Here is a 15,000-nt window from a genome sequence, read left to right on the forward strand (position 1 = left end):
CTCTGACTCTCTCTCTCTCCTCTCTCTCTCTGTCTCTGACTCTCTCTCTCTCTCTTTGTCCTTTTGTATGTGTATGTGTTGCAGTAGACTGTTGTTGGTACTGAGACTAGTACATGTCTGTCTGTTGCTACGCCATCTAGTTCTGTAGGTACTTTACTTAGCGATGTTCTGCTCAGATGTTTTATTTGAGGCGGAATCAGCGTCGTGTTTTTTTTTCTTTGTGGGAGTGATTGAATAATGATGTCGCAGCAGCAACAGCTGAACACAACGTGTTGAAGCACTAACACACCCCCTCTGGAACACACAGTACCTCACCACGTCTTTCACTCTCTGGCCGTATCCCAATACCCGTACTCGTATTGTAAATAGTAGCCTGATTGGCTATGTGAACAAAATATCTATTTTAAGGTATGGGACATTTCCAAAATTGAGTATGCTTTAAATGCCAGGATGTCATAGTCATTTAGGCTTTTTCGTACAATTCACTGCACACTGTTGAGGAAGACAGTTGTCTTTTCAGACCCAAGTGTGTTTGACAGCAGCTGATAATCAGAATAGGAGACTGGCTGTACCAAAATGAACAAATGGCGGGAAACAACCCAATTGCACATTAGTATGTTGACATTTCTTGCGTACTACATACATTTTTACTAAACAGTACATTTGAAATAGTATGTAGCATGATTAGCTAGTTCACATAAAAAGTTGATTACTTTTTAGTAAGTAGTGGACAAGACAGTTTTCGGACACAACATATGCGCCCTGGTGTAAAGTAGTGTGCTATATAGGGAATAGGGTGACATTTTGGATATATCCACTGATTTACGTTGAATTGCTTTTTCAATTTACTCTTTAGAATGTACCACTTTCTCTCTTTATATCTGCTACTCTACCTCTTCTATCTGTTGCTTTATAGTTACTCTACCTCTCTTCTATCTGCAGCTTTGTAGTTACTATACCTCTTCTATCTGCAGCTTTGTAGTTACTCTACCTCTCTTCTATCTGCAGCTTTGTAGTTACTCTACCTCTCTTCTATCTGCTGCTTTGTAGTTACTATACCTCTCTTCTATCTGCAGCTTTGTAGTTACTGTACCTCTCTTCTATCTGCAGCTGTGTAGTTACTCTACCTCTCTTCTATCTGCTGCTTTGTAGTTACTCTACCTCTCTTCTATCTGTTGCTTTGTAGTTACTCTACCTCTCTTCTATCTGCAGCTTTGTAGTTACTCTACCTCTCTTCTATCTGCTGCTTTGTAGTTACTCTACCTCTCTTATATCTGCTGCTTTGTAGTTACTGTACCTCTCTTCTATCTGCTGCTTTGTAGTTACTATACCTCTCTTCTATCTGTTGCTTTGTAGTTACTCTACCTCTCTTCTATCTGCAGCTTTGTAGTTACTATACCTCTCTTCTATCTGTTGCTTTGTAGTTACTCTACCTCTCTTCTATCTGCTGCTTTGTAGTTACTATACCTCTCTTCTATCTGCTGCTTTGTAGTTACTATACCTCTCTTCTATCTGTTGCTTTGTAGTTACTCTACCTCTCTTCTATCTGCAGCTTTGTAGTTACTCTACCTCTCTTCTATCTGCTGCTTTGTAGTTACTATACCTCTCTTCTATCTGTTGCTTTGTAGTTACTCTACCTCTCTTCTATCTGTTGCTTTGTAGTTACTCTACCTCTCTTCTATCTGCTGCTTTGTAGTTACTATACCTCTCTTCTATCTGCTGCTTTGTAGTTACTGTACCTCTCTTCTATCTGCAGCTTTGTACTTACTCTACTACTCTTCTATCTGCAGCTTTGTAGTTTCTCTACTTCCTCTACTGCTGTAGCTCTCCCTCTGTCCCTTTGTTTATCTATACTTCTCTCTCTCTCTTTTCATCCACTCTCTCTTTGTCTCTGTCTCTATTTATCTCTCGACTTTTCTTTTCCTCTTCATCCCCTTCTACCAGTTCTATCAGCTCATGTCCATAGTTATAAAGAGGGAGAGGCAATTCTACCGGCCTGCTGCTATTTGGGGCACATTAGGTAGAGGTTGAGTAGAGGTAGAGTAGAGGTAGAGGTAGATTAGAAGTACAGTAGAGGCTGGAGTGGAGGTAGAGTAAGGGTAGAGTAGAGGTAGAGTAGAGGTACAGTAGAGGTACAGTAGAGGTACAGTAGAGGTAGAGGTAAAGTAGAGTAGAGGTAGATTAGAGGTACAGTAGAGGTAGAGTAGAGGTAGAGGTAGAGTAAAGGTAGATTAGAGATACAGTAGAGGTAGAGTAGAGGTGTAGGTAGAGTAGATGTAGAGGTGAAGTAGAGTAGAGGTAGATTAAAGGTAGAATAGAGGTAGAGGTAGATTAGAGGTAGATTAGAGGTAGAGTAGAGGTAGAGTAGAGGTAGATTAAAGATAGAATAGAGGTAGAGGTAGAGGTAGAGTAGAGGTAGATTAAAGGTAGAGTAGAGGTAGAGGTAGATTAAAGGTAGGATAGAGGTAGATTAAAGGTAGAGTAGAGGTAGATTAAAGGTAGAATAGAGGTAGAGGTAGAGTAGAGGTAGAGTAGAGGTAGATTAAAGGTAGAATAGAGGTATAGGTAGAGTAGAGGTAGATTAAAGGTAGAGTAGAGGTAGAGGTAGAGGTAGATTAGAGGTACAGTAGAGGTAGAGTAGAGGTAGAGGTAAAGGTAGATTAGAGATACAGTAGAGGTAGAGTAGAGGTGTAGGTAAAGTAGATGTAGAGGTGAAGTAGAGTAGAGGTAGAGGTAGTGTAGAGGTAGATTAAAGGTAGAATAGAGGTAGAGGTAGAGTAGAGGAAGAATAGAGGTAGATTAAAGGTAGAGTAGAGGCAGAGTAGAGGTAGAGGTATTTTAAAGGTAGAATAGAGGTAGAGGTAGAGGTAGAATAGAGGTAGAGTAGAGTTAGATGTGAAGGTTTACTCAGTGTGATGTACATCACTGATTCCCTGTTCCAGCTTCCTCTCAATAAATAAATGGAGTGATGACGCAAACGTTCAATTCACACTTCTGAAAGGACAGAGGTGTCTATTCTGTGGTCGGTTGTGAGTGTGCAAGAGTGCTTTTTGTGGATATTTTGGTTAATTCGCCTCTTAGTGGGGACACACACATAGGCACACACACACATAGGCACACACACAGACATGCACACACACGCATGCAAGCACACACTCACATACACGCTGTAACGGCTGTCGGGAGAGAGAGTAGACCAAGGTGCAGCGGAGTTAGTGTTCATCTTGAAATTTAATTCAAAAACAAGAGAACACTACAAAAATTAACAAAAACGAAAGCAAACAGTCCTGTTAGGAAAATACTCAAAACAGAAACAATTACCCACAAAACCCAAAGGAAAAACATGCTCCTTATGTGTGACTCCCAATCAGCAACAATGAACTTCAGCTGTGCCTGATTGGGAGCCACACACACACACACACACACACACACACACACACACACACGGCCCAAAACAAAGAAATACAAAAACATAGAAAAAGGAACATAGAACGCCCACCCAATGTAACACCCTGACCTAACCAAAATAAAGAACAAAAACCCCTCTCTATGGCCAGGGCGTTACACACGCTTTCCCCTGCAGTGTCACTAATTGGTCATGTGTGGTTCTGTTTCATTCCTGTCCCTTTAGACTCTGGTGTAATATGTGGTGATATATCAGGATATTCAGGCTTGCCAATAAGGACCATCACTTGCTCACTTAAACTTCTTGTCAGCCAATTAATCAATCAATCAGTCAATTAGTTAGTCTCGCTTTATTCAATAGATAGTGCTGAGTGATTAACCAACATTTTGGTTATTTTCAATTTTTTAAACAACTAATTCAACAACATAAAGGTTATTTCTCTCAAATTTTGTGAACAAATTTGTTAAAATCCTTGTTCGTGAGCATTTCACCTTTGTCAAGATAATCCATCCACCTGATAAGTGCGGCATATCAAGAAGCTGATTAAACAGCATGATTATTCCACAGGTGCACCTTGTGCTGGGTACAATTAAAAAGCCACTCTAAAATGTGCAGTTTTGTCACACAACACAATGCCACAGATGTCTCATGTTTTGAAGGAGCGTGCAATTGGAATACTGACTACAGGAATGTCCACCAGAATTGTTACCGGAGAATTGAATGTTAATTTCCCTACCACAATCCCCCTCCAACTTCATTTAAGAGAATATGGCAGTACGTCCAACTTGCCTCACAACCACAGACCACGTGTAACCATGCCAGCCCAGGCCCTCCACATCCGGCTTCTTCACCTGAGGGATCGTCTGAGACCAGCCATCCGGACAGCTGATGAAACTGAGGAGTATTTCTGTCAGTAATAGTCCTTTTATAGGGGAAAAACTCATTCTCAATGTGAAATCCATAGATTAGGTCATAATACATTTATTTCAATTGATTGATTTCCTTATATCAACTGTAACTCAGTAAAATCGTTGAAATTGTAGCATGTTGCATTTATATTTCTGTTCAGTGTCACGTCCTGACCAGTAAAAGGGGTTATTTGTCATTGTAGTTTGGTCAGGGCGTGGCAGGGGGTGTTTGTTTTGTGTGTTTCGGTGTTTTTGGTTTAGGTTCTATGTTTTTTATTTCTATGTTTAAATCTAGTTTTCTATATTTCTATGTTGGGGTTTTGGTAGGACCTCCAATTAGAGGCAGCTGGTTGTCATTGCCTCTAATTGGAGGCCATATTTAGTTGGGGTTTGTTTCACTTGTGTTTTGTGGGTGGTTGTTTTCCTGTATAGCCTGTGTTGCCTTACGGAACTGTTTCGTCGTTTTGTTTATTTTGTTTAAGTGTTCACGTTACTTCAAATAAAGAAGATGAGCACTTTACCTGCTACGCCTTGGTCCAATCCTTACGTGGCAAGGACATGACAGAACCACCCACCAAACAAGGCCCAAGCAGCGGGGATTGGAGCACCGAGGAGAAGGATGGACGTGGGAGGCAGAACGACGTTTCTGGGAGAGGAAATTAAGGGAGCTACATGAGGCCGAGAGGCATCCCCCCTAAAAATGTGTGTGGGGGGGGGCACGGGGGAGCGACGGATCAAGCAAGCACCTTGTTATGCGGAGATACGCACTGTGTCGGCAGCCAGGGAGAAGTGCGCCGGCGCAGCGCATCTGGCCACCAGTGCATCTCCTCGGTCCAGTTTACCCTGTTCCTGCTCCCCGCACTAGCCCTGAGGTGCGTGTTACTAGTCTGGCGCCTCCAAAGCCAGCCCCACGCATCAGGCCTCTAGTGCGCCTGCCCAGTCCAGTACGTCCTGTTTCTGCTCCCCGCACTAGCCCTGAGGTGCGTGTTACTAGTCTGGCGCCTCCAAAGCCAGCCCCACGCATCAGGCCTCTACTGCGCCTGCCCGGTCCAGTACGTCCTGTCCCTGCTCCCCGCACTAGCCCTGAGGTGCGTGTTACTAGTCTAGCGCCTCCAAAGCCAGCCCTATGCACCAGGCCTCCAGTGCGCTTGCCCAGTCCAGTACGTCCTGTTCCTGCTCCCCGCACTCACCCTCCAGTGCGCCTCCATAACCCGGTACAGCCAGTGCCTGCTGTGAGCACTCAGCCATTAGTACGTCCTGTTCCTGCTCCCCGCACTCACCCTCCAGTGCGCCTCCATAACCCGGTACAGCCACTGCCTGCTGTGAGCACTCGGCCTCCAGTGACACTCCTCAGCCCTGAGCCTCCAGCGACGCTCCTCAGCCCTGAGCCTCCAGCGACGCTCCTCAGCCCTGAGCCTCCAGCGACGCTCCTCAGCCCGGAGTCTCCAGCGACGCTCCTCAGCCCGGAGTCTCCAGCGACGCTCTTCAGCCAGGAGGCTCCAGCGACGCTCCCCAGCCTAGAGTCTTCTGAACGGGAGCTACGCCCAGAGCCAGAGCCACCTCCGTAGTGGGAGGATTGGGAGGGGGGGTGTAGCACAGGGACCGTTGTTGACGGTGACCATCCTCCCTTCCCTCCCTTTAAGTTTGGGGTTGTTTTTGTTTATGAGGTGCATTCGGGGTCTGCACCTTTGGGGGGGGGGTACTGTCACGTCCTGACCAGTAAAAGGGGTTATTTTTCATTGTAGTTTGGTCAGGGCGTGGCAGAGGGTGTTTGTTTTGGTGTTTTTGGTTTAGGTTCTATGTTTTCTATTTCTATGTTTAAACTAGTTTTCTATTTCTATGTTGGGTTTTGGTAGAACCTCCAATTAGAGGCAGCTGGTTGTCGTTGCCTCTAATTGGAGGCCATATTTAGTTGGGGTTTGTTTCACTTGTGTTTTGTGGGTGGTTGTTTTCCTGTATAGCCTGTGTTGCCTTACGGAACTGTTTTGTTTATTTTGTTTAAGTGTTCACGTTACTTCAAATAAAGAAGATGAGCACTTTACCCGCTGCGTTTGACGAATGACTAAAATAGTTTTGTCAGACTGCGTAGGCAGCAGCTCTATAGAGATGAGATGATTACTTGGAATTAGATAATAGTCATCAAATAAAACACATTTAATGTTCACAACAACTGAAATATTTTATTAAAGTAAAATAATGTGAATAAATGATGGTTAATAAGTGATAAGCAGTAGTGGGCAGTCACTACCATCATGGGACTTGTATTCATTGTTTTATTCTGTGTTTTTACAGCATTCAACCCAAATAATCGAAACCAAAATCGAAAACCATGATTATTTTTTTAATAATCGAACCAAAACCGAACCAACCTAGTTTTTTTAATCTTTCTATTTCTTTGGCTGTGTTTACACAAGCAGTCCAATTCTGATGCTTTGCTCAATTATTGGCAAAAGATCTGATCTGCCAATTAGTGGCAAAAGATCTGATCTGCCAATTAGTGGCAAAAGATCACAATTGGGCTGCCTGGGGCCTCCTGAGTGGCGCACCGGTCTAAGACACTGCATCAGGTTCAATCCCATGCTGTGTCACAACCGGCCGTGATCGGGAGTCCCATGGGGCGGCGCATAATTGGCCCAGCGTCATCCGGGTTAGTGGAGTGTTTGGCCGAGTGGGGGTGGGGGGGGGGCTTTACTTGTCTCATCATGCTCTAACAATTTGTTATAGCAGGCCGGGCGCCTGCAGGCTGACCTCGGTCATCAGTTGAATGGTGTTACCTCCGACACATTGGTGCAGGGAAAAATGGGATAAAATACAGAAAAATAAATAAATAAAATAATTGGTCTGCCTGTGTAAATGCAGCCTTTCTATTGTAAAATTGAAGCATGTTTGTATTCAAGCATCACATCCCTCTGTGACTATGTAAAATATCATTCTGTTTTGACAGAGGAATGATAAGAATATGACTGGTTGTCTTGACTCCCTAGCCTGGCTTCTGTACCAGTGAAGAGATAATCACTAGAGGAACACTAGAATGTTCCTTTTTCATAAATGGTTGCTGAAGAGCGCTCCACAGAACTGAGCTCTCCACTTCTCTCTCACAGCTGAGTGGAGCTTCGCTTTTGCACCAGCAAAGATGAACTTGGCAACCAAATAATCGCTTCTGAATCAAATTAATCAAAATTAGGACAAATTATCACAATCACCTTCATTTGCCAAGTAGCTTTACATAGTCAGAATTTGACTTGGTGATATGGTGCTGCTAGTAATAGACAACATTTGGATCCAGAATCCAGACTGAGGAATTTATCACCAGCCGTTCACTATAGTTGTTGGTATTTGTTGTTGTGATGACAAGTTGCATCCTGTAAATGACTTATGTTATTCCTACATTATGACACCTTACATAAAGTGTTAACAAATGTTTTTCTTCAGAGTCCAGTATTAAACTAAAGTCTTTCTACACATGATCGTGTTGTGATGATTCTACGGTAGAAAACCCATTTCTGTGTTATTTCACCGTGATCACCGTAAAAAAAATGTCCACCTTTATTTCATTTTTCCTGTCCCAGTGTGTACCTCTTTGTCTCTCCTGTCTCTCTTGTCATTTCCCTGAGCGCCAGATTAAATCTGTGCAGCCGATGGGGAAATGAATTTAACGGAGCCTGTGGGTCAACAGTAATGTTTCCTACCGAGCAGCAGTGAGCGAAGCAATCATTTATGGCGGGTCTATCTAGCTGGCCAGAAGGGCTGAGTAATGGTTATTTGGTGTGTTTCTTGGAAATATGATGTGAGGATCATTAGAGATTGTTCAGCCATTGCTCTGTCAGTACGTTCCTGGAATTAGCGGCTGTTCCATGGCCCAAATCATCCATGTTAGCCATAGCGTATCATTCAGAGAGAGACTCAGAAATGAACCCGTTTCACCTTTCACTAATACATCTGTCAGTAAGACTCTTCCACTGTCATGGATCTGTTACTCATTAATGTTGTACTGTCTCCGTATTAATCACATGTATAACTGGGTAGAAATGTTCTCAAAGGAAATTGATTATGCACATTTAAATGACGTTTTCCTTCACAGTCCGAAGAAGGAAACTAAAATGCATACGTGTGTTTTATATTTTTTTGTCCTTGAGGACATGCAAAGATAATAAAGATTTTTTTACTTGCCCCAGATATGAAGAGTGCCTTGGTATTTTTCCAATATATTTTCCTTCCTCCCTCCTTTAGGAACTTCTGTTCCGTCAGAACCTTCTATTACAAGTGCAGAACCTGAAACTCATCCATTTTCAAACTCATCAGTTTGTACTGTCTTTATTGTCGGCCGTTCTATTGTATAATTGGGTACGAAATGTAGACGATTACTATCCTCAACAGAAATTGGTCTTGCACATTCAAATGACATTTTCCTCTCCCTCCCTCCCTTCTCTCCTTCCCTCCTTTAGGAACTATTCTGTCAGCATGACTCAACAGATGCAGAACCTGCAGCTGTCCCATACCAGGAAGTGCTCAGGAGGCCCTGCCTCCCCCAGCGCCGCCAAGCGCCTCTACAGGAACCTATCAGAGAAGCTGAAAGGAGGCCACTCCTCCTTCGAGGACGCCTACTTCTTTGGCCGCGGAGAACGCCACGGTCATCACAAGGGCTCGGTGAGTTGGGATTGTGTGTCCGTGCGTGCATGCCATGTTTGTGTGTTTGTTTTCACATCCAAGACATTTTCAGAAAGTTGAAGCTCAGTTAATGAATTCCCATACATTTTAAAAGCTATTTGGAGAACAGCAAAAACAAGCATGAAGGACCTCTGCCTTTATCACATTTGTTGCTGTGGCTTCATTCACCTCAGTCCATCTACAAACACATAGCTATACAATTAGCCACTACACAGTAACTCACATTAACTCAACACTGGGATATAAAACTATAATTGAATACGTACAGAGCGATCAGTTAGCAGAAAAAAGTATTTTAATAAAAAGTAAACAAATACGTTTTTTTTGCTTTACAGAACTTTGTTGTTGTTGTTGCAGTTTTACAGCAAATTTCCTGCAATTGTACACATTTTGCCATGTTCATATGATATCTGAGTGAAAGTGGCTAACAAAATCAATGAGGGCCCCCTGGAGGTCAGGGCCCCTGGGCACGTGTCCTGCGTGGCCGGTCGGTAATTCGGCCATGATTAAGTTTAGTTAGCTGACTGGACTAACGAGACTCGTATACCAATCTAAAACATGTTAGCTGGCTGGACTTACGAGACTCGTATACCAATCTAAAACATGTTAGCTGGCTGGACTAACGAGACTCATATACCAATCTAAAACATGTTAGCTGGCTGGACTAACGAGACTCGTATACCAATCTAAAACATGTTAGCTGGCTGGACTAACGGGACTCGTATACCAATCTAAAACATGTTAGCTAGCTGGACTAACGAGACTCATATACCAATCTAAAACATGTTAGCAGAAATGGACTAACGAGACTCATATACCAATCTAAAACATGTTAGCAGAAATGGACTAACGAGACTCATATACCAATCTAAAACATGTTAGCAGAAATGGACTAACGAGACTCGTATACCAATCTAAAACATGTTAGCTGGCTGGACTAACGAGACTCATATACCAATCTAAAACATGTTAGCAGAAATGGACTAACGAGACTCGTATACCAATCTAAAACATGTTAGCTGGCTGGACTAACGAGACTCATATACCAATCTAAAACATGTTAGCTGGCTGGACTAACGAGACTCGTATACCAATCTAAAACATGTTAGCTGGCTGGACTAACGAGACTCGTATACCAATCTAAAACATGTTAGCTGGCTGGACTAACGAGACTCGTATACCAATCTAAAACATGTTAGCTGACTGGACTAACGAGACTCATATACCAATCTAAAACATGTTAGCAGAAATGGACTAACGAGACTCATATACCAATCTAAAACATGTTAGCAGAAATGGACTAACAAGACTCATATACCAATCTAAAACATGTTAGCAGAAATGGACTAACGAGACTCGTATACCAATCTAAAACATGTTAGCAGAAATGGACTAACGAGACTCGTATACCAATCTAAAACATGTTAGCAGAAATGGACTAACGAGACTCGTATACCAATCTAAAACATGTTAGCTGGCTGGACTAACGAGACTCGTATACCAATCTAAAACATGTTAGCTGGCTGGACTAACGGGACTCGTATACCAATCTAAAACATGTTAGCTAGCTGGACTAACGAGACTCATATACCAATCTAAAACATGTTAGCTGGCTGGACTAACGAGACTCGTATACCAATCTAAAACATGTTAGCTGACTGGACTAACGAGACTCATATACCAATCTAAAACATGTTAGCAGAAATGGACTAACGAGACTCATATACCAATCTAAAACATGTTAGCAGAAATGGACTAACGAGACTCATATACCAATCTAAAACATGTTAGCAGAAATGGACTAACGAGACTCGTATACCAATCTAAAACATGTTAGCTGGCTGGACTAACGAGACTCATATACCAATCTAAAACATGTTAGCTGGCTGGACTAACGAGACTCGTATACCAATCTAAAACATGTTAGCTGGCTGGACTAACGAGACTCGTATACCAATCTAAAACATGTTAGCTGGCTGGACTAACGAGACTCGTATACCAATCTAAAACATGTTAGCTGACTGGACTAACGAGACTCATATACCAATCTAAAACATGTTAGCAGAAATGGACTAACGAGACTCATATACCAATCTAAAACATCTTAGCAGAAATGGACTAACAAGACTCATATACCAATCTAAAACATGTTAGCAGAAATGGACTAACGAGACTCGTATACCAATCTAAAACATGTTAGCAGAAATGGACTAACGAGACTCGTATACCAATCTAAAACATGTTAGCAGAAATGGACTAACGAGACTCGTATACCAATCTAAAACATGTTAGCTGGCTGGACTAACGAGACTCGTATACCAATCTAAAACATGTTAGCTGGCTGGACTAACGAGACTCATATACCAATCTAAAACATGTTAGCTGACTGGACTAACGAGACTCGTATACCAATCTAAAACATGTTAGCAGAAATGGACTAACGAGACTCATATACCAATCTAAAACATGTTAGCAGAAATGGACTAACGAGACTCGTATACCAATCTAAAACATGTTAGCAGAAATGGACTAACGAGACTCGTATACCAATCTAAAACATGTTAGCTGGCTGGACTAACGAGACTCGTATACCAATCTAAAACATGTTAGCTGGCTGGACTAACAAGACTAGTATACCAATCTAAAACATGTTAGCTGGCTGGACTAACGAGACTCATATACCAATCTAAAACATGTTAGCTGGCTGGACTAACGAGACTCGTATACCAATCTAAAACATGTTAGCTGGCTGGACTAACGAGACTCGTATACCAATCTAAAACATGTTAGCTGGCTGGACTAACGAGACTCGTATACCAATCTAAAACATGTTAGCTGACTGGACTAACGAGACTCATATACCAATCTAAAACATGTTAGCTGACTGGACTAACGAGACTCATATACCAATCTAAAACATGTTAGCAGAAATGGACTAACGAGACTCATATACCAATCTAAAACATGTTAGCAGAAATGGACTAACAAGACTCATATACCAATCTAAAACATGTTAGCAGAAATGGACTAACGAGACTCGTATACCAATCTAAAACATGTTAGCAGAAATGGACTAACGAGACTCGTATACCAATCTAAAACATGTTAGCAGAAATGGACTAACGAGACTCGTATACCAATCTAAAACATGTTAGCTGGCTGGACTAACGAGACTCGTATACCAATCTAAAACATGTTAGCTGGCTGGACTAACGAGACTCGTATACCAATCTAAAACATGTTAGCTGAAATTGAGTAATTGAGTGACATCTAAAAAGAGGAACACTGCTGATGCATTACAAAGTTTTGAAATTGCACCTTGTGTATTCTACTGTTCAAACTTTCAACAATTTCATCTCTCAACAGTGTGTGTGTGTGTGTGTGTGTGTGTGTGTTAGAGAGATTTCAGTGTGTTCTCACACTAGGGCTGATGTGTCTCCGCCTGATGACATGTCCCACCTGGTTACATCTCACATACAGCTTGTTGTTTACTCATCATTAAAGCTAGATGCCGTAGCCGATGAAAATGCCACGTCCGTTTGGGATATTACAAAAACAAAGAAATGACTACAAACAAAAAACTATTTTTTTGTACCTCTGACATCATCACACGCCAGATTGAACAGAATAATATGTACTGCTGGGTTTTGTACCGCGCTGCCTGACGCTCCGTTTCGTCAACAAAACCAAAACAAAGGCGCTGGGGTGAACAGTGGCATTGTTTCCCCTAATTCAGATTCCATCTTTAAATGTTACCGCTTCAGCACTTTCACTGCAGTGCTACCTCCTTCTCTTCACCTCTCTTCTCTCACGTTCCTTTGTCTCTCTCTCTCTCTCCACTGGTTGTGTTGTAGTTGGTTTCTAAATGTCACTGCTTTTTGGACAGAATGTTCTTACAGGCTTTTCGTTACACACAAGCACATCCAGGCGTATGGATTTCCATCACGCTGAACAATAACCTAGCATTGGCTTAATCACACTCCAATTGATCTGATGTGAACCCACAGACACACGTTCCGTTCCACCGACACGCTACAATGATAATTGAATGTGAAATGAGTGATATGATATTGATTGAGCCAATCGATCAGAGAGTGTAGGCTTTTTATTCTGAGTGTTGGATCATGTCAGTGTTCTCTCACTGTGACAGATAGACAGTACTGTCCACATGTAATAATCATACATGTAATCTGGCATCTGCTTTTATCCAAAGCCACTTAGTCATGCATGCATAAATGTTTTACATATGGGTGGTCCTGGGAATCAAACCCACTATTCTGGCATTGCATGTGCCATGCTCTACCAACTGAGCTACAGAGGACCACCTCTCCTCTCTACGGTCCATCAATCACTCCACTTTGTTGCTTTGTCTGCCCTTGGTTTGGTTAAAGCTTCATTTGTCTATCGGTACAGCTCAGAGCCTATGACTTTCTGGAGCTGTGGGTGAGCTGTGGGTGAGTGATGTTGATGATGACAACGATGAGGATTGTGTCCTGACCCCTGTGTGTGTGTGTGTGTGTGTGTGTGTGTGTGTGTGTGTGTGTGTGTGTGTGTGTGTGTGTGTGTGTGTGTGTGTGTGTGTGTGTGTGTGTGTGTGTGTGTGTGTGTGTGTGTGTGTGTGTGTGTGTGTGTGTGTGTGTGTGTCTCCAGAACATGCAGGGTAGTGAGTGTCTGTTTGAGGCAGTGGAGCAGCAGGATGTTGATGCCGTCCAGATCCTTCTCTACCAGTACACAGCTGAGGAGCTGGACCTCAACACGCCCAACAGCCAAGGGTTAACACCTCTAGACGTGGCAATCATGACCAACAACACCCCTATAGCCAAACTACTGCTGAAGGCCGGCGGCAAGGAGAGCCCTCACTGTGAGTATACACTACGTAGGGCGCACTGTGTACACACTAAGTAGGGTACACTAAGTAAACACCGTGGAGGGTGCAACACTAAGTAATGCAACCCAGCATTGAAACCGTTACTTAAAAATACAGGAACCCTGTTCAAGCCTTTTCATCTCTGAAGCTGTTGCTGCTTAGCCTGGCTGGCGCGACCCAGCTGGCACACAGCGAGGGAGAGCTGTGACCCACTAGTCTGGACTACGGTTGTTGCTTTAATATTCACCCCAAAATTCAGACATTTCTTTATTGGTTCTTTCAAACGTTTTGTTTTCCTCCGGGGTTGAGACCTCTTTTAATGGAAGGGGGCGGCGCTCCGTGCTAACAACATCAGACTTTGAAGTCAGGAGGACTTTGAGTTTGGTGTCAGCCAGACTACTTTATGCCTTTTTATCCGTGGTTTTCTATTAGAGCTGGCCGATATAGATATATATTTTTTGCGATAACGTTATCCTGTTGGGGCTACAGGTTAGCAATGAACCCCGAGCCGGGATTGCTAACAAGGCTGGAAATTCAAAACATCAAAAATCTAATAATTTCAATTTCTCAAACAATCAACTATTTTACACAATTTAAATGATAAACATCTCCTTAATCTAACCACATTGTTCGATTTTCAAAGAGGCTTTACGGCAAAAGCATAAAGTTAGATTATGTTAGGACAGTACATAGCCACAAAAGTACAAACATCCATTTTCAATTCAAGGTTAGGCGTCACCAAAAGCAGAAACCAGCTTGAATTATGCACTAACTTTTGTCAATCTCCTTTAGATGACACTCCTAGGACATTATGTTATACAATACATGCATTTTTTGTTCCATCAAGTTCATATTTATATCCAAAAACAGCATTTTACAGTAGCGTGAAATTCAGATTTTTTCTTCTCTGAAATGCTTCCGTGAACATAACAAAATTACTATTCGAAAACATTGGTAAATTATAATATTGTCATTCAAAGAATAATATATTTTCATCTCGTAATTGCTACCGAATGGCCAGATCTCAAAATAACTTTACTGGGAAATCACATTTTGCAATAAACGGGGTGCTATGCTAAGAACAACAGGCTATGCTATACAGTTAGCATCATCTAAAATCGATAATAACATTGTAAATATCCCCTTACCTT

General features: G+C 42.3%; 1 protein-coding gene across 1 annotated transcript in view; it reads left to right on the forward strand.

Moving 5' to 3' along the window:
- Window positions 1-8,767: 8,767 nt before the first annotated feature.
- Window positions 8,768-15,000, forward strand: part of LOC106589776 (ankyrin repeat and fibronectin type-III domain-containing protein 1) — a 133,128-nt gene continuing 126,895 nt past the window's right edge. The window contains exons 1-2 of the mRNA XM_014180106.2: window positions 8,768-8,961; window positions 13,633-13,843. Coding sequence (XP_014035581.2) covers window positions 8,776-8,961; window positions 13,633-13,843 — 397 coding nt within the window. The 5' untranslated portion in view covers window positions 8,768-8,775. The remainder of the gene's footprint in view (window positions 8,962-13,632; window positions 13,844-15,000) is intronic.

The sequence above is a fragment of the Salmo salar genome, chromosome ssa28, assembly GCF_905237065.1.
Source record: "Salmo salar chromosome ssa28, Ssal_v3.1, whole genome shotgun sequence".
Taxonomy (NCBI): Eukaryota; Metazoa; Chordata; class Actinopteri; order Salmoniformes; family Salmonidae; genus Salmo; species Salmo salar.